This window comes from Scyliorhinus torazame, chromosome 6 (genome assembly GCF_047496885.1).
Source record: "Scyliorhinus torazame isolate Kashiwa2021f chromosome 6, sScyTor2.1, whole genome shotgun sequence".
NCBI lineage: Eukaryota > Metazoa > Chordata > Chondrichthyes > Carcharhiniformes > Scyliorhinidae > Scyliorhinus > Scyliorhinus torazame.
Window position 1 is genome coordinate 4,613,242 of NC_092712.1, and position 20,981 is coordinate 4,634,222.

General features: G+C 57.9%; 1 protein-coding gene across 1 annotated transcript in view; it reads left to right on the plus strand.

Moving 5' to 3' along the window:
* The window catches only part of LOC140425665 (protein scribble homolog), a gene marked incomplete at its 5' end in the record, with an annotated part of 1,618,068 nt that overhangs the window by 1,445,121 nt on the left and 151,966 nt on the right, over window positions 1–20,981 (plus strand). The window contains 1 exon segment of the mRNA XM_072510160.1: window positions 2,593–2,673. Within this exon segment, the coding sequence (XP_072366261.1) occupies window positions 2,593–2,673 (81 nt within the window).

Genomic DNA, 20,981 nt, shown 5'->3' on the forward strand with positions numbered 1-20,981 from the left:
GCTCAGTGTGAGGGGGTCAGTGAGAGGGGGGCTCAGTGTGATGGGGTCAGTGTGAGGGGGGTCAGCGTGAGTGGGGGGTCAGTGTGAGGGGGGTCAGCGTGAGGGGGGTCAGTGTGAGGGGGGTCAGTGTGAGGGGGGTCAGTGTGAAGGGGGTCAGTGTGAGGGGGGTCAGTGTGAGGGGGGTCAGTGTGAGGGGGGGTCAGTGTGAGGGGGGGTCAGTGTGAGGGGGTCAGTGTGAGGGGGGGTCAGTGTGGGGGGGGGTCAGTGTGAGGGGGGTCAGTGTGAGGGGGGTCAGTGTGAAGGGGGGTCAGTGTGAGGGGGGTCAGTGTGAGGGGGGTCAGTGTGAGGGGGGTCAGTGTGAGGGGGTTCAGTGTGAGGGGGGGTCAGTGTGAGGGGGGAGTCAGTGTGAGGGGGGTCAGTGTGAGGGGGGTCAGTGTGGGGGGGGGTCAGTGTGAGGGGGGGTCAGTGTGAGGGGGGTTCAGTGTGAGGGGGTCAGTGTGAGGGGGGGTCAGTGTGGGGGTCAGTGTGAGGGGGGGTCAGTGTGAGGGGGGGTCAGTGTGAGGGGGGTCAGTGTGAGGGGGGTCAGTGTGAAGGGGGGTCAGTGTGAGGGGGGTCAGTGTGAGGGGGGTCAGTGTGAGGGGGTTCAGTGTGAGGGGGGGTCAGTGTGAGGGGGGGTCAGTGTGAGGGGGGAGTCAGTGTGAGGGGGGTCAGTGTGAGGGGGGTCAGTGTGGGGGGGGGTCAGTGTGAGGGGGGGTCAGTGTGAGGGGGGTTCAGTGTGAGGGGGGTCAGTGTGTGGGGGGGTCAGTGTGAGGGGGGGTCAGTGTGAGGGGGGGTCAGTGAGGGGGGTCAGTGTGAGGGGGGGTCAGTGTGAGGGGGGTCAGTGTGAGGGGGGTCAGTGAGGGGGGTCAGTGTAAGGGGGTCAGTGTGAGGGGGGTCAGTGTGAGGGGGGGGTCCGTGTGAGGGGGGTCAGTGTGAGGGGGGTCAGTGTGAGGGGGGGTCAGTGAGGGGGGGTCAGTGTGAGGGGGGGTCAGTGTGAGGGGAGTCAGCGTGAGTGGGGTCAGTGTGAGGGGGGGTCAGTGTGAGGGGGGTCAGCGTGAGTTGGGGGTCAATGTGAGGGGGGGTCAGTGTGAGGGGGGTCAGTGTGGGGGGGTCAGCGTGAGTTGGGGGTCAGTGTGAGGGGGGGTCAGTGTGAGGGGGGGTCAGTGTGAGGGGGGGTCAGTGTGAGGAGGTCAGTGAGGGGGGGGGGCAGTGTGAGGGTGTCAGTGTGAGAGGGGGTCAGTGTGAGGGGGGGTCAGTGTGAGGGGGTCAGTGTGAGGTGGTCAGTGTGAGGGGGGTCAGTGTGAGGGGGTCAGTGTGAGGTGGTCAGTGTGAGGGGGTCAGTGTGAGGGGGTCAGTGTGAGGGTGTCAGTGTGAGTGGGGGTCAGTGAGGGGGGGTCAGTGTGAGGGGGGGTCAGTGTGAGGGTGTCAGTGTGAGTGGGGGTCAGTGAGGGGGGGTCAGTGTGAGGGGGGTCAGTGTGAGGGAGGGTCAGTGTGAGGGTGGTCAGTGTGAGGGTGGTCAGTGTGAGGGGGGGGTCAGTGTGAGGGGGTCAGTGTGTGGGGGGGTCAGTGTGTGGGGGGGTCAGTGTGAGGGGGGGTCAGTGTGAGGGGGGGTCAGTGTGAGGGGGGGTCAGTGTGAGGGGGGGTCAGTGTGAGGGGGGTCAGTGTGAGGGGGGGTCAGTGTGAGGGGGGTCAGTGTGAGGGGTCAGTGTGAGGGGGTCAGTGTGGGGGGGGGTCAGTGTGAGGGGGTCAGTGTGGGGGGGGGTCAGTGTGAGGGGGGTCAATGAGAGGGGGGTCAGTGTGAGGGGGGGGTCAGTGTGAAGGGGGGTCAGTGTGAGGGGGGTCAGTGAGGGGGGGTCAGTGTGAGGGGGGGTCAGTGTGAGGGGCGGGTCAGTGTGAGGGGGGTCAGTGAGGGGGGGTCAGTGTGAGGGGGTCAGTGAGGGGGGTCAGTGTGAGGGGGTCAGTGTGAGGGGGTTCAGTGTGAGGGGGTTCAGTGTGAGGGGGGTCAGTGTGAGGGGGGGTCAGTGTGAGGGGGGTCAGTGTGAGGGGGGTCAGTGTGAGGGGTCAGTGTGAGGGGGGTCAGTGTGGGGGGGGTCAGTGTGACGGGGTCAGTGTGAGGGGGGTCAGTGTGAGGGGGGTCAGTGTGAGGGGGGTCAGTGGGAAGGGGGGTCAGTGTGAAGGGGGGTCAGTGTGAGGGGGGTCAGTGTGAGGGGGTCAGTGTGAGGGGGTCAGTGTGAGGGGGTCAGTGTGAGGGGGGTCAGTGTGAGGGGGGTCAGTGTGAGGGGGGTCAGTGTGAGGGGGGTCAGCGTGAGTGGGGGGTCAGTGTGAGGGGGGTCAGTGTGAGGGGGGGTCAGTGTGAGGGGGGGTCAGTGTGAGGGGGGTCAGTGTGTGGGGGGGTCAGTGTGAGGGGGGTCAGTGTGGGGGGGGTCAGTGTGAGGGGGGTCAGTGTGAGGGGGGGGTCAGTGTGAGGGGGGGTCAGTGTGAGGGGGGGGTCAGTGTGAGGGGGGTCAGTGTGAGCTGTCCTGTTTTACCCCATGTTTGTCTCTGTGTTGATAGGGGTTGAGCTGTGAGCCGTTGCGGATGGATTACCGAACGTTGGCTGCTTTACCCAACACTGGCGTCCTGAGGGTAAACCGGGTAAGTGAACTGCTGGTTACATGGCTGACCCGCCTCTCTGTGTGTCTCGCCCGCTTTCCCCACCGTGTCCAGTCCACGTGCAAAGCAGCCGACAACTCTCCCTCAGCTCATTCCACAGCTCCCCCCCCCCCCCCTCGGCCCAGACCCCCCCTCGGCCCAGACCCCCCCTCGGCCCAGACCCCCCCTCGGCCCAGACCCCCCCTCGGCCCAGACCCCCCCTCTGCCCAGACCCCCCCCCGCCCCCCAGCTGCGGGTCAGTGTATGCCGAGCTATCAGCCTCTTCTCCTGTTTGGCTGCACAAGCCCTTTGGACGGATTCTGAAGGAAACACTGTGCGCCCCCCTCAGACACTCGCTGCTCTACTACATCAGCCATCACATTAACACGGGGGTGGGTGGGGGGGGCGCTCGCAAGGGGCTCTGCGGGGGTTAGTGGAGGGGACTCTGCGGGGTTAGTGGAGGGGACTCTGCGGGGTTAGTGGGGGGGGGCTCTGCGGGGCTAATGGGGGGGGCTCTGCGGGGCTAATGGGGGGGGCTCTGTGGGGTTAGTGGGGGGGGCTCTGCGGGGTTAGTGGGGGGGCTCTGCGGGGTTAGTGGGGGGGGCTCTGCGGGGTTATTGGGGGGGTCTCTCGGGGTTAGTGGGGGGGTCTCTGCGGGGTTAGTGGGGGGGGCTCTGCGGGGTTAGTGGGGGGGTCTTTCGGGGTTAGTGGGGGCATCTCTGCGGGGTTAGTGGGGGGGTCTCTCAGGGTTAGTGGGCGTCTCTGCGGGGTTAGTGGGGGGGGCTCTCAGGGTTAGTGGGGGCGTCTCTGCGGGGTTAGTGGGGGCGTCTCTGCGGGGTTAGTGGGGGCGTCTCTGCGGGGTTAGTGGGGGGGGCTCTATGATTTGATTTATTATTGTCACATGTATTAGTGTACAGTGAAAAGTATTGTTTCTTGCTTGCTGTACAGACAATGCACACCGTACGTAGGGAAGGAAGGAGAGGCTGCAGAATATAATGTTACAGTTATAGCAAGGTGTAGAGAAAGAACAAAGAAAATTACAGCACAGGAACAGGCCCTTCGGCCCTCCCAGCCTGCGCCGATCCAGATCCTTTATCTAAACCTGTCGCCTATTTTCCAAGGATCTACTTCCCTCTGTTCCCCGCCCGTTCATATATCTGTCTCGATGCATCTTAAATGACGCCATCGTGCCCGCCTCTACCACCTCCGCTGGCAAAGCGTTCCAGGCACCCACCACCCTCTGCGTAAAAAGCTTTCCACGCGCATCTCCCTTAAACTTTCCCCATCTCACCTTGAAATCGTGACCCCTTGTAATTGACACCCCCACTCTTGGAAAAAGCTTCTTGCTATCCACCCTGTCCATACCTCTCATAATTTTGTAGACCTCAATCAGGTCCCCCCTCAACCTCCGACTTTCCAACAAAAACAATCCTAATCTACTCAACCTTTCTTCATAGCCAGCACCCTCCATACCAGGCAACATCCTGGTGAACCTCCTCTGCACCCTCTCTAAAGCATCCACATCCTTCTGGTAATGTGGCGACCAGAACTGCACTCAGTATTCCAAATGTGGCCTAACCAAAGTCCTATACAACTGTAACATGACCTGCCGACTCTTGTACTTAATACCCCGTCCGATGAAGGCAAGCATGCTGTATGCCTTCTTGACCACTCTATCGACCTGCGTTGCCATCTTCAGGGTACAATGGACCTGAACTCCCAGATCTCTCTGTACATCAATTTTCCCCAGGACTCTTCCATTGACCGTATAGTCCACTCTTGAATTAGATCTTCCAAAATGCATCACCTCGCATTTGCCTGGATTGAACTCCATCTGCCATTTCTCTGCCCAACTCTCCAATCTATCTACATTTTGCTGTATTCTCTGACAGTCCTCCTCGCTATCTGCAACTCCACCAATCTTAGTATCATCTGCAAACTTGCTAATCAGACCACCTATACCTTCGTCCAGATCATTTATGTATATCACAAACAACAGTGGTCCGAGCACGGATCCCTGTGGAACACCACTAGTCACCTTTCTCCATTTTGAGACCCTCCCTTCCACCACTACTCTCTGTCTCCTGTTGCCCAGCCAGTTCTTTATCCATCTAGCTAGTACACCCTCAACCCCATACAACTTCACTTTTCCCATCAACCTGCCATGGGAAACTTTATCAAACGCCTTACTGAAGTCCATGTATATGACATCTACAGCCCTTCCCTCATCAATTAACGTTGTCACTTCCTCAAAGAATTCTATTAGGTTTGTAAGACATGACCTTCCCTGCACAAAACCATGCTGTCTATCACTGATAAGTCTGTTTTCTTCCAAATGTGAATAGATCCTATCCCTCAGTATCTTCTCCTACAGTTTGCCTACCACTGACGTCAAGCTCACGCATCTATTATTCCCTGGATTATCCCTGCTACCCTTCTTAAACAGAGGGGCAACATTAGCAATTCTCCATCCTCCGGGACCTCACCCATTCTCAAGGATGCTGCAAAGATATCTGTTAAGGCCCCAGCTATTTCGTCCCTCGCTTCCCTCAGTAACCTGGGATAGATCCCATCCGGACCTGGGGACTTGTCCACCTTAATGCCTTTTAGAAGACCCAAAACCTCCCCCTTCCTTCTGCCGACTTGACCTAGAGTATTTAAACATCCATCCCTAGCCTCAACATCCGTCATGTCCCTCTCCTTGGTGAATACCGATGCAAAGTACTCATTAAGAATCTCACCCATTTCCTCTGACTCCACGCATAAATCCCCTCTTTTGTCTTTGAGTGGGCCAATCCTTTCTCTAGTTACCCTCTTGCTCCTTATATACGAATAAAAGGCTTTGGGATTTTCCTTAACCCTGTTAGCCAAAGATATTACATGACCCCTTTTAGCCCTCTTTATTGCACGTTTGAGATTTGTCCTACTTTCCCGATATTCCTCCAAAGCTAACCCTGCAGAGCCCCTTAATACGAGGTCGGTCCATTCAAAAGTCTGATGTCAGTCGGGAAGAAGCTGTTCTTGAGTCGGTTGGTACGTGACCTCAAACTTTGGTATCTTTTTCCTGACGGAAGAAGGTGGAAGAGAGAATGTCCGGGGTGCGTGGGGTCCTTAATTATGCTGGCTGCCTTTCTGAGGCAGCGGGAATTATAGATAGAGTGAATGCACGGGAGGCTGGTTTGTGTGATGGACTGGGCTACATTCACCACCTTTTGTAGTTTCCTGCGGTCTTGGGCAGAGCAGGCTCCATACCCAGCTGTGATACAACCAGAAAGAATGCTTTCTGTGGGGCATCTGTCGAAGTTGGTGAGGGTCGTAGCTGACATGCCAAATTTCCTTAGTCTTCTGAGAAAGTAGAGTCGTTGGTGGGCTTTCTTAACGATAGTGTCGGCATGGGGGGACCAGGACAGGCTGTTGGTGATCTGGACACCTAAAAACTTGAAGCTCTCGACCCTTTCTACTTTGTTCCCATTGATGTAGACAGGGGCATGTTCTCCACTACACTTCCTGAAGTAGATGACAATCTCCTTCGTTTTGTTGACATTGAGGGAGAGATTATTGTCGTCGCACCAGTTCACCAGATTCTCTGTCTCATTCCTGTACTCTGTCTCGTCATTGTTTGAAATCCGACCCACTACTGTGTTGTCATCAGCAAATTTGAATCTGCGGGGTTAGTGGGGGGGCTCTGCGGGGTTAGTGGGGGGGCTCTGCGGGGTTAGTGGGGGGGCTCTGCGGGGTTAGTGGGGGGGCTCTGCGGGGTTAGTGGGGGGCACTCTGCGGGATTAGTGGTGGGGGGCTCTGCGGGGTTACTGGGGGGGGCACTGCGGTGTTGGTGGGGGGGGCTCTGCGGGGTTAGTGGGGGGGGCTCTGCGGGGTTAGTGGGGGGGCTCTGCGGGGTTAGTGGTGGGGGGGCTCTGCGGGGTTAGTGGTGGGGGTTCTGCGGGGTTAGTGGGGGGGGGCTCTGCGGGGTTAGTTGGGGGGGCTCTGCGGGGTTAGTGGGGGGGGCTCTGCGGGGTTAGTGGGTGGTACTCTGCGGGGTTAGTGGGTGGTACTCTGCGGGGTTCGTTGGGGGGGGCTCTGTTGGGTTAGTGGGGGGCACTCTGCGGGGTTAGTGGTGGGGGTTCTGCGGGGTTAGTGGGGGGGGCTCTGCGGGGTTAGTGGGGGCTCTGCGGGGTTAGTGGGGGGGGCTCTGCGGGGTTAGTGGGGGCGCTCTGCGGGGTTAGTGGGGGGGGGGCTCTGCGGGGTTAGTGGTGGGGTTTCTGCGGGGTTAGTGGGGGGGGCTCTGCGGGGTTAGTGGGGGGGCTCTGCGGGGTTAGTGGGGGGGCTCTGCGGGGTTAGTGGGGGGGCTCTGCGGGGTTAGTGGGGGGGCTTTGCGGGGTTAGTGGGTGGGGCTCTGCGTGGTTAGTGGGGGCTCTGCGGAGTTAATGGGGAGGTGCTCTGCAGGGTTAGTGGGGGGGCTCTGCTGGGTTAGTGGGTGGTACTCTGCGGGGTTAGTGGGGGGGGCTCTGCAGGGTTAGTGGGGGGTGCTCTGCTGGGTTAGTGGGTGGTACTCTGCGGGGTTAGTGGGGGGGTTTCTGCTGGGTTAGTGGGTGGTACTCTGCGGGGTTAGTGGGGGGGGCTCTGCGGGGTTAGTGGGGGGGCTCTGCGGGGTTATTGGGGGTGGGGCTCTGCGGTGTTAGTGGGGAGCTCTGCGGGGTTTGTGGGGGGGGCTCTGCGGGGTTAGTGGGGGGGCTCTGCGGGGTTATTGGGGGTGGGGCTCTGCGGTGTTATTAGGGGTGGGGCTCTGCGGTGTTAGTGGGGGGCTCTGCGGGGTTAGTGGGGGGGGCTCTGCAGGGTTAGTGGGGGGCCCTGCGGGGTTAGTGGGGGGCTGTGCGGGGGGGACTCTGCGGGGTTAGTGGGGGGGCTCTGCGGGGTTAGTGGGGGGGGCTCTGCGGGGTTAGTGGGGGGGGGCTCTGCGGGGTTAGTGGAGGGGGCTCTGCAGGGTTAGTGGGAGGGGCTCTGCGGGGTTAGTGGGGGGCCTCTGCGGGGTTAGTGGGAGGGGCTCTGCGGGGCTAGGGGGGGCTTTGCGGGGTTAGTGGGGGGGCTCTGCGGGGTTAGTGGGGGGGGTCTCTGCGGGGTTAGTGGGGGTGGCTCTGCGGGGTTAGTGGGGGGGCTCTGCGGGGTTAGGGGGGGGTCTCTGTGGGGTTAGTGGAGAGAGTCTCTGTGGGGTTAGTGGAGAGAGGCTCTGCGGGGTTAGTGGGGGGGCTCTGCGTGGTTAGTGGGGGGCTCTGCGGGGTTAGTGGGGTGCTCTGCGGGGTTAGTGTGGGGGGGCTCTGCGGGGTTAATGGGGGGGACTCTGCGGGGTTAGTGGGGGGGCTGTGCGGGCTTTGTGGGGGGGGCTCTGCAGGGTTAGTGGGGGAGGCTCTTCGGGGTTAGTGGGGGGTGCCCTGCGGGTTTAGTGGGGGCCCTGCGGGGTTAGCGGGGGGACTCTGCGGGGTTAGTGGGGGGGGGCTCTGCGGGGTTGGGGTGGGTTGGAGGGGTCTCGACCGGCCTTGTGGGATTGACAGCTGCAGCTGCTGCTTTGAAACATTCCATCCTGGGGAGAGTCCTGAATGGGGCTGTTCGAATTGTGTTCCTCACCCTACACTCCGGTGCTGCCGCCTGTCACTCCTGTCAAACCAAGAATATCTAATTGACTAAAATTGAGTTGAGCACGAGGGGTCTAGGGCGGCTAATTGAATTGGCCAATAGTGGAATAGCATTGCTGCCAGGATATCCACTCTTATTCCTAATTTACAATATCGCATTTCCAAATCAGTAGCTCAAAATTAAATTGACCTCAAAGTTGGGGGTGAGGGTAGAGGTGACACACAAAGTAAGTAACGTAACAAAAGACAACATTAAAACTGCATCGCAAACAAAGTTTAGCATCGAGAAATGGGATCGCGCAATAATAACGCATCGCTGACGCGTTAGAAAGTACGGAACTGAATGGATTAGAAACGGAAAGACAGCTGAACAAATTGTTAAAAGCAGCAGCACAGATTAGCAAAGCAGTTAAAAATGCTCAGAAATCACACGGTCTTATTTCTCGGAGTAGAAAACTCAAAAGTAGTGAAGTTATATTGTACAGCAGTCGAGTGAGACTGAGTTCGGAAACTGTGCATATTTCTGGTCTCCAAGTTGTGAAAAGACAGAGAAGCCAGCGGATTACTGCTGTCAGGAAAGATTGTAGAGGGTGGATCTATTTCCGTGAGATCAGAGAAGACTTTGAGAAGATCTCACAGAGGGTTGATGCCGAGAGAATGTTTCCATTTGAAGCGGAATCCAAAGTTAGGAACCAAAGATATAAAATAAAACAAAATTCTGAAAAAAAACAGGTGTACAAAATCTGAGGAGAGAAGCAGATTGAACATTTGAGTCCATGTGATTTTCAGATTAAGGAGAGGGAGCGATTGACGTATTTTATACTCTTTGTGGAGGTAGAGGAGAATAGAAGGCAGGAATAGTTGGAAACTAGGAGAGATTTGACAAAGATTTATGGACACAAGACACCAGGATTGTGAATGGAAGACGAAAGACAGTGACATAAATGTAAGGGACCAGAATGTGTTAATAGCACAACAAAGATCAATGTTTAGTGAAAGCAAAATTAAAGAACAAATAAACGATAATTACTTAGCACTGCTGCCTCACGGCGCCGAGGACCCGGGTTTGATCCCGGCTCTGGGTCACTGTCCTTGTGGAGTTTGCACATTCTCCCCGTGTCTGTGCCCCCACAACCCAAAGATGCGCAGGGTGGGTAGATTGGCCACGCTAAATTGCCTCTTAATTGGAAAAGAATAATTGGTACATTTTTAAAAAAAACGATAATTACAAATAAATACAATGGGAAATGAGATGGTTAGAATATGGAACTCACTACCTCATGAAGTGTTTGAGGTGAATATCTTTGATGCTTTCTAAAGGAATCTAGAGAAGTACAAAGGAGTGGGCAACACAATAGCACAGTGGCTAGCACTGTTGCTTCACAGCAGCAAGGTCCCGGGGCCACTGTCTGTGCGGAGTCTGCACGTTCTCCCCGTGTCTGCGTGGGTTTCACCCAGTTTCCTCCCACAAGTCCCGAAAGACGCGATGTTAGATGAATTGGACATTCTGAATTCTCCCTCTGTACCCGAACAGGCGCCGGAATGTGGCGACTAGGGGCTTTTCATAGTAACCTCATTGCAGTGTTAATGTAAGCCTACTTGTGACACTAATAAAGATTATTATTAGTAGAAAAAAGGCTGAGATGGAACAGGTGGAGACGCGTGCGGCTTGCGAACACCTAGTTGTGCTGAGTGCCTGTTCTGCTTTACACCGAAGCAGAGGGGAGAAGTGGCAAGAGTGGGTTTGGAAGAACTGCAACTGCATTCGGAATGCAGAGTTTCGGAATAACTTCCCAGTCAGAGGAGTGGAATGCTGCCTTTGAAACCTGGCCTATTATAGTCATTGGGGTGAGAGTTCGGAGTGCCTGCCACGCCCGGCACCTGCTGCTTTCTGACCAAGAACCCAGAACATTGAAGCAGAGACACACAGTGTTGGGCTGTGGAGTTACGCCCTCTCCCTGCTTCTCAGCTATGTGGGTCCGCTCACTCCAAACACTCGAACAAAGATCATCCCAACCCAAAAGAGCTGCTGCCGGGGGGATTTGGGGTAAGTCTGTGTGAATGTACACGGGAGAGATGGGGCTGGATCAGTCCTTGTGAATGTACACGGGAGAGATGGGGCTGGATCGGTCCTTGTGAATGTACACGGGAGGCTGATGGGGCTGGATCAGTCCGTGTGAATGTGCACGGGAGGGATGGGGCTGGATCAGTCCGTGTGAATGTACACGGGAGGGATGGGGCTGGATCAGTCCGTGTGAATGTACACGGGAGAGATGGGGCTGGATCAGTCCGTGTGAATGTGCACGGGAGGGATGGGGCTGGATCGGTCTGTGTGAATGTACACAGGAGAGATGGGGCTGGATCAGTCCGTGTGAATGTACACGGGAGAGATGGGGCTGGATCAGTCCGTGTGAATGTGCACGGGAGGGATGGGGCTGGATCAGTCCGTGTGAATGTACACGGGAGAGATGGGGCTGGATCAGTCCGTGTGAATGTGCACGGGAGGGATGGGGCTGGATCAGTCCGTGTGAATGTACACGGGAGGGATGGGGCTGGATCAGTCTGTGTGAATGTACACGGGAGAGATGGGGCTGGATCAGTCCGTCTGAATGTACACGGGAGGGATGGGGCTGGATCAGTCCGTGTGAATGTACACGGGAAGCTGATGGGGCTGGTTCAGTCCGTGTGAATGTACACGGGAGGGATGGGGCTGGATCAGTCCGTGTGAATGTGCACGGGAGGCTGATGGGGCTGGATCAGTCCGTGTGAATGTACACGGGAGGGATGGGGCTGGATCAGTCCGTGTGAATGTACACGGGAGAGATGGGGCTGGATCAGTCCGTGTGAATGTGCACGGGAGGGATGGGGCTGGATCAGTCCGTGTGAATGTACACGGGAGAAATGGGCCAGGATCAGTCCGTGTGAATGTACACGGGAGAGATGGGGCTGGATCAGTCCCTGTGAATGTACACGGGAGGGATGGGGCTGGATCAGTCCGTGTGAATGTACACGGGAGAAATGGGCCAGGATCAGTCCGTGTGAATGTACACGGGAGAGATGGGGCTGGATCAGTCCGTGTGAATGTACACGGGAGGGATGGGGCTGGATCAGTCCGTGTGAATGTACACGGGAGAAATGGGCCAGGATCAGTCCGTGTGAATGTACACGTGAGAGATGGGGCTGGATCAGTCCGTGTGAATGTGCACGGGAGGGATGGGCCTGGATCAGTCCGTGTGAATGTACATGGGTGGGATGGGGCTGGATCAGTCCGTGTGAATGTACACGGGAGAGATGGGGCTGGATCAGTCCGTGTGAATGTACACGGGAGGGATGGGGCTGGATCAGTCCGTGTGAATGTACACGGGAGAAATGGGCCAGGATCAGTCCGTGTGAATGTACACGGGAGAGATGGGGCTGGATCAGTCTGTGTGAATGTACACGGGAGGGATGGGGCTGGATCAGTCCGTGTGAATGTACACGGGAGAAATGGGCCAGGATCAGTCCGTGTGAATGTACACGGGAGAGATGGGGCTGGATCAGTCCGTGTGAATGTACACGGGAGGGATGGGGCTGGATCAGTCCGTGTGAATGTACACTGGAGAAATGGGCCAGGATCAGTCCGTGTGAATGTACACGGGAGAGATGGGGCTGGATCAGTCCGTGTGAATGTGCACGGGAGGGATGGGCCTGGATCAGTCCGTGTGAATGTACACGGGAGGGATGGGGCTGGATCAGTCCGTGTGAATGTACACGGGAGGCTGATGGGGCTGGATCAGTCCGTGTGAATGTACACGGGAGAGATGGGGCTGGATCAGTCCGTGTGAATGTACACGGGAGAGATGGGGCTGGATCAGTCCGTGTGAATGTACACGGGAGAGATGGGGCTGGGTCAGTCCGTGTGAATGTACACGGGAGAGATGGGGCTGGATCAGTCCGTGTGAATGTACACGGGAGGCTGATGGGGCTGGATCAGTCCCTGTGAATGTACACGGGAGGGATGGGGCTGGATCAGTCCGTGTGAATGTACACGGGAGGGATGGGGCTGGATCAGTCCGTGTGAATGTACACGGGAGAGATGGGGCTGGATCAGTCCGTGTGAATGTGCACGGGAGGGATGGGGCTGGATCAGTCTGTGTGAATGTACACGGGAGAGATGGGGCTGGATCAGTCCTTGTGAATGTACACGGGAGGGATGGGGCTGGATCAGTCCGTGTGAATGTACACGGGAGGGATGGGGCTGGATCAGTCCGTGTGAATGTGCACGGGAGGGATGGGGCTGGGTCAGTCCGTGTGAATGTACACGGGAGAGATGGGGCTGGATCAGTCCGTGTGAATGTACACGGGAGAGATGGGGCTGGATCAGTCTGTGTGAATGTACACGGGAGAAATGGGCCTGGATCAGTCCGTGTGAATGTACACGGGAGAGATGGGGCTGGATCAGTCCGTGTGAATGTACACGGGAGGCTGATGGGGCTGGATCAGTCCGTGTGAATGTACACGGGAGGGATGGGCCTGGATCAGTCCGTGTGAATGTTCACGGGAGGGATGGGGCTGGATCAGTCCGTGTGAATGTTCAAGGGAGGGATGGGGCTGGGTCAGTCCGTGTGAATGTTCACGGGAGGGATGGGGCTGGATCAGTCCGTGTGAATGTACACGGGAGGGATGGGGCTGGATCAGTCCGTGTGAATGTACACGGGAGCGATGGGGCTGGATCAGTCCGTGTGAATGTTCACTGGAGGGATGGGGCTGGATCAGTCCGTGTGAATGTTCACGGGAGGAATGGGGCTGGGTCAGTCCGTGTGAATGTTCACGGGAGGGATGGGGCTGGATCAGTCCGTGTGAATGTTCACGGGAGGGATGGGGCTGGATCAGTCCGTGTGAATGTACATGGGTGGGATGGGGCTGGATCAGTCCGTGTGAATGTACACGGGAGGGATGAGGCTGGGTCAGTCCGTGTGAATGTACACGGGATAGATGGGGCTGGATCAGTCCGTGTGAATGTACAGGGGAGAAATGGGGCTAAATCAGTCCGTGTGAATGTACACGCGAGGGATGAGGCTGGGTCAGTCCGTGTGAATGTACACGGGAGCGATGGGGCTGGATCAGTCCGGGTGAATGTACACGGGATAGTTGGGGCTGGATCAGTCCGTGTGAATGTACACTGGAGAAATGGGCCTGGATCAGTCCGTGTGAATGTACACGGGAGAGATGGGGCTGGATCAGTCCGTGTGAATGTACACGGGAGGGATGGGCCTGGATCAGTCCGAGTGAATGTACACGGGAGGCTGATTGGGCTGGATCAGTCCGTGTGAATGTACACGGGAGAGATGGGGCTGGATCAGTCCGTGTGAATGTGCACGGGAGGCTGATGGGGCTCGATCAGTCCGTGTAAATGTACACGGGAGAAATGGGCCTGGATCAGTCCGTGTGAATGTACACGGGAGAGATGGGGCTGGTTCAGTCCGTGTGAATGTACACGAGAGGCTGATGGGGCTGGATCAGTCCGTGTGAATGTGCACGGGAGCGATGGGGCTGGATCAGTCCGTGTGAATGTACACGGGAGGGATGGTGCTGGATCAGTCCGTGGGAATGTACACGGGAGGGATGGGGCTGGATCAGTCCTTGTGAATGTGCACGGGAGGGATGGGGCTGGATCAACCCGTGTGAATGTACACGGGAGGGATGGGGCTGGATCAGTCCGTGTGAATGTACACGGGAGAAATGGGCCTGGATCAGTCCGTGTGAATGTACACGGGAGGGATGGGGCTGGATCAGTCCGAGTGAATGTACACGAGAGGGATGGGGCTGGATCAGTCCGTGTGAATGTACACGGGAGAAATGGGCCTGGATCAGTCCGTGTGAATGTACACGGGAGAGATGGGGCTGGATCAGTCCGTGTGAATGTACACGGGAGGCTGATGGGGCTGGATCAGTCCGTGTGAATGTACACGGGAGAGATGGGGCTGGATCAGTCCGTGTGAATGTACATGGGAGGCTGATGGGGCTGGATCAGTCCGTGTGAATGTGCACGGGAGAGATGGAGCTGGATCAGTCCGTGTGAATGTGCACGGGAGGGATGGGGCTGGATCAGTCCGTGTGAATGTGCACGGGAGAGATGGGGCTGGATCAGTCCGTGTGAATGTGCACGGGAGAGATGGGGCAGGATCAGTCCGTGTGAATGTACACGGGAGGGATGGGGCTGGATCAGTCCGTGAGAATGTACACGGGAGGGATGGGGTTCGATCAGTCTGTGTGAATGTGCACGGGAGGGATGGGGCTGGATCAGTCCGTGTGAATGTGCACGGGAGGGATGGGGCTGGATCAGTCCGGGTGAATGTGCACGGGAGAGATGGGGCTGGATCCGTCCGTGTGAATGTGCACGGGAGGGATGGGGCTGGATCAGTCCGTGTGAATGTACACGGGAGAAATTAGGCTGGATCAGTCCGTGTGAATGTACACGGGAGAAATTAGGCTGGATCAGTCCGTGTGAATGTACACGGGAGGGATGGGGCTGGATCAGTCCGTGTGAATGTACACGGGAGGGATGGGGCTGGATCAGTCCGTGTGAATGAGCACGGGAGGCTGATGGGGCTGGATCAGTCCGTGTGAATGTACACGTGAGAGATGGGGCTGGATCAGTCCGTGTGAATGTACACGGGAGGGATGGGGCTGGATCAGTCCGTGTGAATGTACACGGGAGGGATGGGGCAGGATCAGTCTGTGTGAATGTGCACGGGAGGGATGGGGCTGGATCAGTCCGTGTGAATGTACACGGGAGAAATGGGCCTGGATCAGTCCGTGTGAATGTACACGGGAGCGATGGGGCTGGATCAGTCCGTGTGAATGTACACGGGAGGGATGGGGCTGGATCAGTCCGTGTGAATGTACACGGGAGGGATGGGGCTGGATCAGTCCGTGTGAATGCACACGGGTGGGATGGGGCTGGATCAGTCCGTGTGAATGTACACGGGAGGGATGGGGCTGGATCAGTCCGTGTGAATGTACACGGGATAGATGGGGCTGGATCAGTCCGTGTGAATGTACACGGGAGAAATGGGCCTGGATCAGTCCCTGTGAATGTACACGGGAGGCTGATGGGGCTGGATCAGTCCGTGTGAATGTACACGGGAGGGATGGGGCTGGATCAGTCCGTGTGAATGTACACGGGAGAGATGGGGCTGGATCAGTCCGTGTGAATGTACACGGGAGAAATGGGCCTGGATCAGTCCGTGTGAATGTACACGGGAGGCTGATGGGGATGGATCAGTCCGTGTGAATGTACACGGGAGGGATGGGGCTGGATCAGTCCGTGTGAATGTACACGGGAGGGATGGGGCTGGATCAGTCCGTGTGAATGTGCACGGGAGGGATGGGCCTGGATCAGTCCGTGTGAATGTACATGGGTGGGATGGGGCTGGATCAGTCCGTGTGAATGTACACGGGAGAGATGGGGCTGGATCAGTCCGTGTGAATGTGAATGTACACGGGAGGCTGATGGGGCTGGATCAGTCCGTGTGAATGTACACGGGAGGGATGGGGCTGGATCAGTCCGTGTGAATGTACACGGGAGGGATGGGGCTGGATCAGTCCGTGTGAATGTACACGGGAGAGATGGGGCTGGATCAGTCCGTGTGAATGTACACGGGAGGGATGGGGCTGGATCAGTCCGTGTGAATGTTCACGGGAGGGATGGGGCTGGATCAGTCCGTGTGAATGTACACGGGAGGGATGGGGCTGGATCAGTCCGTGTGAATGTACACGGGAGGGATGGGGCTGGATCAGTCCGTGTGAATGTACACGGGAGGGATGTCCTCTGCACCTGGACAGGAGGTGGCGTGAAGGAGGGTCATTGCCAGACCTTGATATTTTACGAGATGTTTAGCAGCCACCTAGAGTTGTATTTTCAGAAAGTTCATGTCTGCAAATAGTTTGTGTGTCACACCTCAGTATAGTCACATTCCCAGGAACAATTGCACCTCAGCACAGTCACAGTCCGGTATCGCCCTGCTTCCGTACAGTCACACCCCGGGTACAGCCATACCCCAGTACAGTCACACCCCGGGTACAGACATACCTCAGTACAGTCACACCCCGGGTACAGACATACCTCAGTACAGTCACACCCCGGGTACAGACATACCTCAGTACAGTCACACCCCGGGTACAGCCATACCTCAGTACAGTCACACCCCGGGTACAGCCATACCTCAGTACAGTCACACCCCGGGTACAGCCATACCTCAGTACAGTCACACCCCGGGTACAGCCATACCTCAGTACAGTCACACCCCGGGTACAGCCATACCTCAGTACAGTCACACCCCGGGTACAGCCATACCTCAGTACAGTCACACCCCGGGTACAGCCATACCTCAGTACAGTCAAAGCCCCGGTACAGCCATACCTCAGTACAGTCACACCCCGGGTACAGCCATACCTCAGTACAGTCACACCCCGGGTACAGCCATACCTCAGTACAGTCACACCCCGGGTACAGCCATACCTCAGGACAGTCACACCCCGGGTACAGCCATACCTCAGTACAGTCAAAGCCCCGGTACGGCCATACCTCAGGACAGTCACACCCCGGGTACAGACATACCTCAGTACAGTCACACCCCGGGTACAGCCATACCTCAGTACAGTCACACCCCGGGTACAGCCGTACCTCAGTACAGTCACACCCCGGGTACAGCCGTACCTCAGTACAGTCACACCCCGGGTACAGACACACCTCAGTACAGTCACACCCCGGGTACCGCCATACCTCAGTACAGTCACACCCCGGGTACAGCCGTACCTCAGTACAGTCACACCCCGGGTACAGCCGTACCTCAGTACAGTCACACCCCGGGTACAGCCATACCTCAGTACGGGTACAGCCATACCTCAGGACAGTCACACCAACAGTACAGCCATACCTCAGTACAGTCACACCTCAGTACAGTCACACCCCGGCTACAGCCATGCCTCAGTACAGTCAAAGCCCCGGTACAGCCATACCTCAGCACAGTCACATCTCTGGTCCAGTCCTACCTCCGTACAGTCACATCCCCGGTACAGAAAGCCCTCTGTCCCAGCAGAGATTATAGTCAGCACTCTCACACTCCCAGCAGAGACTGTACCCAGTGTCCTCGCAGTTCCAGCATAAACTGTTCCGCGCGCCATCGCTGTCCCAGCAGAGACTGTGCAGAGCGCCCTCGCTGTCCCAGCAGAGACTGTACCGAGCACCCTTGCTGTCCCAGCAGAGAGTGTACTGAGTGCCCTCACTATCCCAGCAGAGACTGTACCGAGCACCATTGCTGTCCCAGCAGACACTGTACCGAGCACCCTTGTTGTCCCAGCAGAGAGTCTACTGAGTGCCCTCACTGTCCCAGCAGAGACTTTACCGAGCACCCTTGCTGTCCCAGCAGACACTGTACCGAGCACCCTCACTGTCCCAGCAGAGACTGTACCCAATGTCCTCGCTGTCCCAGCAGAGACTGTACCGAGTTCCCTCACTGTCCCAGCAGAGACTGTACCCAATGTCGTCACTGTCCCAGCAGGGACTGTACCCAGTGTCCTCGCTGTCCCAGCAGAGACTGTACCGAGCGCCCTCACTGTCCCAGCAGATACTGTACCGAGCGCCCTCACTGTCCCAGCAGATACTGTACCGAGCACCCTCACTGTCCCAGCAGAGACTGTACCCAATGTCCTTGCTGTCCCAGCAGAGAATGTACCGAGCGCCCTCACTGTCCCAGCAGACACTGTACCCAATGTCCTTGCTGTCCCAGCAGAGACTGTACCGAGCGCCCTCACTGTCCCAGCAGAGACTGTACCCAGTGTCCTCACTGTCCCAGCAGGGACTTTACCCAGTGTCCTCGCTGTCCCAGCAGAGACTGTACCGAGCGCCCTCGCTGTTCCAGCAGATACTGTACCCAGTTTCCTCGCTGTCCCAGCAGAGACTGTACCGAGCGCCCTCACTGTCCCAGCAGGGACTGTACCCAGTGTCCTTGCTGTCCCATCAGAGACTTCCCTGTGTCCTCGCTGTCCCAGCAGAGACTGTACCGAGCGCCCTCACTGTCCCAGCAGAGACTGTACCGAGAGCCCTCACTGTCCCAGCAGAGACTGTACCGAGCGCCCTCACTGTCCCAGCAGATACTGTACCGAGCACCCTCACTGTCCCAGCAGAGACTGTACCTAGTGTCCTCGCTGACCCAGCAGATACTGTACCCAGTGTCCTCGCTGACCCAGCAGAGACTACCGAGCGCCCTCACTGTCCCAGCAGAGACTGTACCGAGCGCCCTCACTGTCCCAGCAGGGACTGTACCCAGTGTCCTCGCTGTCCCAGCAGAGACTGTATGGAGCGCCCTCACTGTCCCAGCAGGGACTGTACCCAGTGTCCTTGCTGTCCCATCAGAGACTACCCAGTGTCCTCGCTATCCCAGCAGAGACTGTACCGAGCGCCCTCACTGTCCCAGCAGATACTGTACCGAGCGCCCTCACTGTCCCAGCAGAGACTGTACCGAGCGCACTCGCTGTCCCAGCAGATACTGTACCGAGCACCCTCACTGTCCCAGCAGGGACTGTACCCAGTGTCCTCGCTGACCCAGCAGAGACTGTACCGAGCGCCCTCACTGTCCCAGCAGGGACTGTACCCAGTGTCCTCGCTGTCCCAGCAGAGACTGTACGGAGCGCCCTCACTGTCCCAGCAGGGACTGTACCCAGTGTCCTCGCTGACCCAGCAGAGACTACCGAGCGCCCTCACTGTCCCAGCAGATACTGACTGTACTGTGCGCCCTCACTGTCCCAGCAGATACTGTACCGAGCGCCTTCGCTGTCCCAGCAGATACTGTACCGAGCACCCTCACTGTCCCAGCAGAGACTGTACCGAGCGTCCTCGCTGACCCAGCAGAGACTGTACCGAGCACCCTCACTGTCCCAGCAGAGACTGTACCCAGTGTCCTCGCTGACCCAGCAGAGACTGTACCGGGCACCCTCACTGTCCCAGCACAGACTGTACCCAGTGTCCTCGCTGACCCAGCAGAGACTGTACCCAGTGTCCTCGCTGTCCCAGCAGAGACTGTACCGAGCGCCCTCACTGTCCCAGCAGAGACTGTACCGAGCGCCCTCACTGTCCCAGCAGATACTGTACCGAGCGCCCTCGCTGTCCCAGCAGATACTGTACCGAGCGCCCTCACTGTCCCAGCAGATACTGTACCGAGCCCCCTCACTGTCCCAGCAGAGACTGTACCGAGCGCCCTCGCTGTCCCAGCAGATACTGTACCGAGCGCCCTCGCTGTCCCAGCAGATACTGTACCGAGCACCCTCACTGTCCCAGCAGATACTGTACCGAGCGCCCTCACTGTCCCAGCAGATACTGTACCGAGCACCCTCACTGTCCCAGCAGAGACTGTACCCAGTGTCTTTGCTGTCCCAGCAGAGACTGTACCCAGTGTCCTCGCTGTCCCAGCTGAGACTGTACCCAGTGTCCTCGCTGTCCCAGCTGGGACTGTACCCAGTGTCCTCGCTGTCCCAGCAGAGACTGTACCGAGCGCCCTCACTGTCCCAGCAGAGACTGTACCGAGTGCCCTCGCTGTCCCAGCAGATACTGTACCGAGCCCCCTCACTGTCCCAGCAGAGACTGTACCCAGTGTCCTCGCTGTCCCAGCAGAGACTGTACCGAGCGCCCTCACTGTCCCAGCAGGGATTGTACCCAGTGTCCTCCCTGTCCCAGCAGGGACTGTACCCAGTGTCCTCGCTAACCCAGCAGGGACTGTACCCAGTGTCCTCCCTGTCCCAGCAGAGACTGTACCGAGCGCCTTCACTGTCCCAGCAGAGACTGTACCCAGTGTCCTCGCTGACCCAGCAGGGACTGTACCCAGTGTCCTCGCTGTCCCAGCAGAGACTGTACCGAGCGCCCTCACTGTCCCAGCAGATACTGTACCGAGCGCCCTCACTGTCCCAGCAGAGACTGTACCGAGCGCCCTCGCTGTCCCAGCAGAGACTGTACCGAGCGCCCTCACTGTCCCAGCAGATACTGTACCGAGCGCCCTCGCTGTCCCAGCAGATACTGTACCGAGCGCCCTCACTGTCCCAGCAGGGACTGTACCTAGTGTCCTCGCTGACCCAGCAGAGACTGTACCGAGCGCCCTCACCGTCCCAGCAGATACTGTACCGAGCGCCCTCGCTGTCCCAGCAGATACTGTACCGAGCGCCCTCACTGTCCCAGCAGATACTGTACCGAGCGCCCTCACTGTCCCAGCAGGGACTGTACCGAGCGCCCTCACTGTCCCAGCAGATACTGTACCGAGCCCCCTCACTGTCCCAGCAGAGACTGTACCGAGCGCCCTCGCTGTCCCAGCAGATACTGTGCCGAGCGCCCTCGCTGTCCCAGCAGATGTACCGAGCACCCTCACTGTCCCAGCAGATACTGTACCGAGCGCCCTCACTGTCCCAGCAGATACTGTACCGAGCACCCTCACTGTCCCAGCAGAGACTGTACCGAGCGCCCTCACTGTCCCAGCAGGGATTGTACCCAGTGTCCTCCCTGTCCCAGCAGGGACTGTACCCAGTGTCCTCGCTAACCCAGCAGGGACTGTACCCAGTGTCCTCCCTGTCCCAGCAGAGACTGTACCGAGCGCCTTCACTGTCCCAGCAGAGACTGTACCCAGTGTCCTCGCTGACCCAGCAGGGACTGTACCC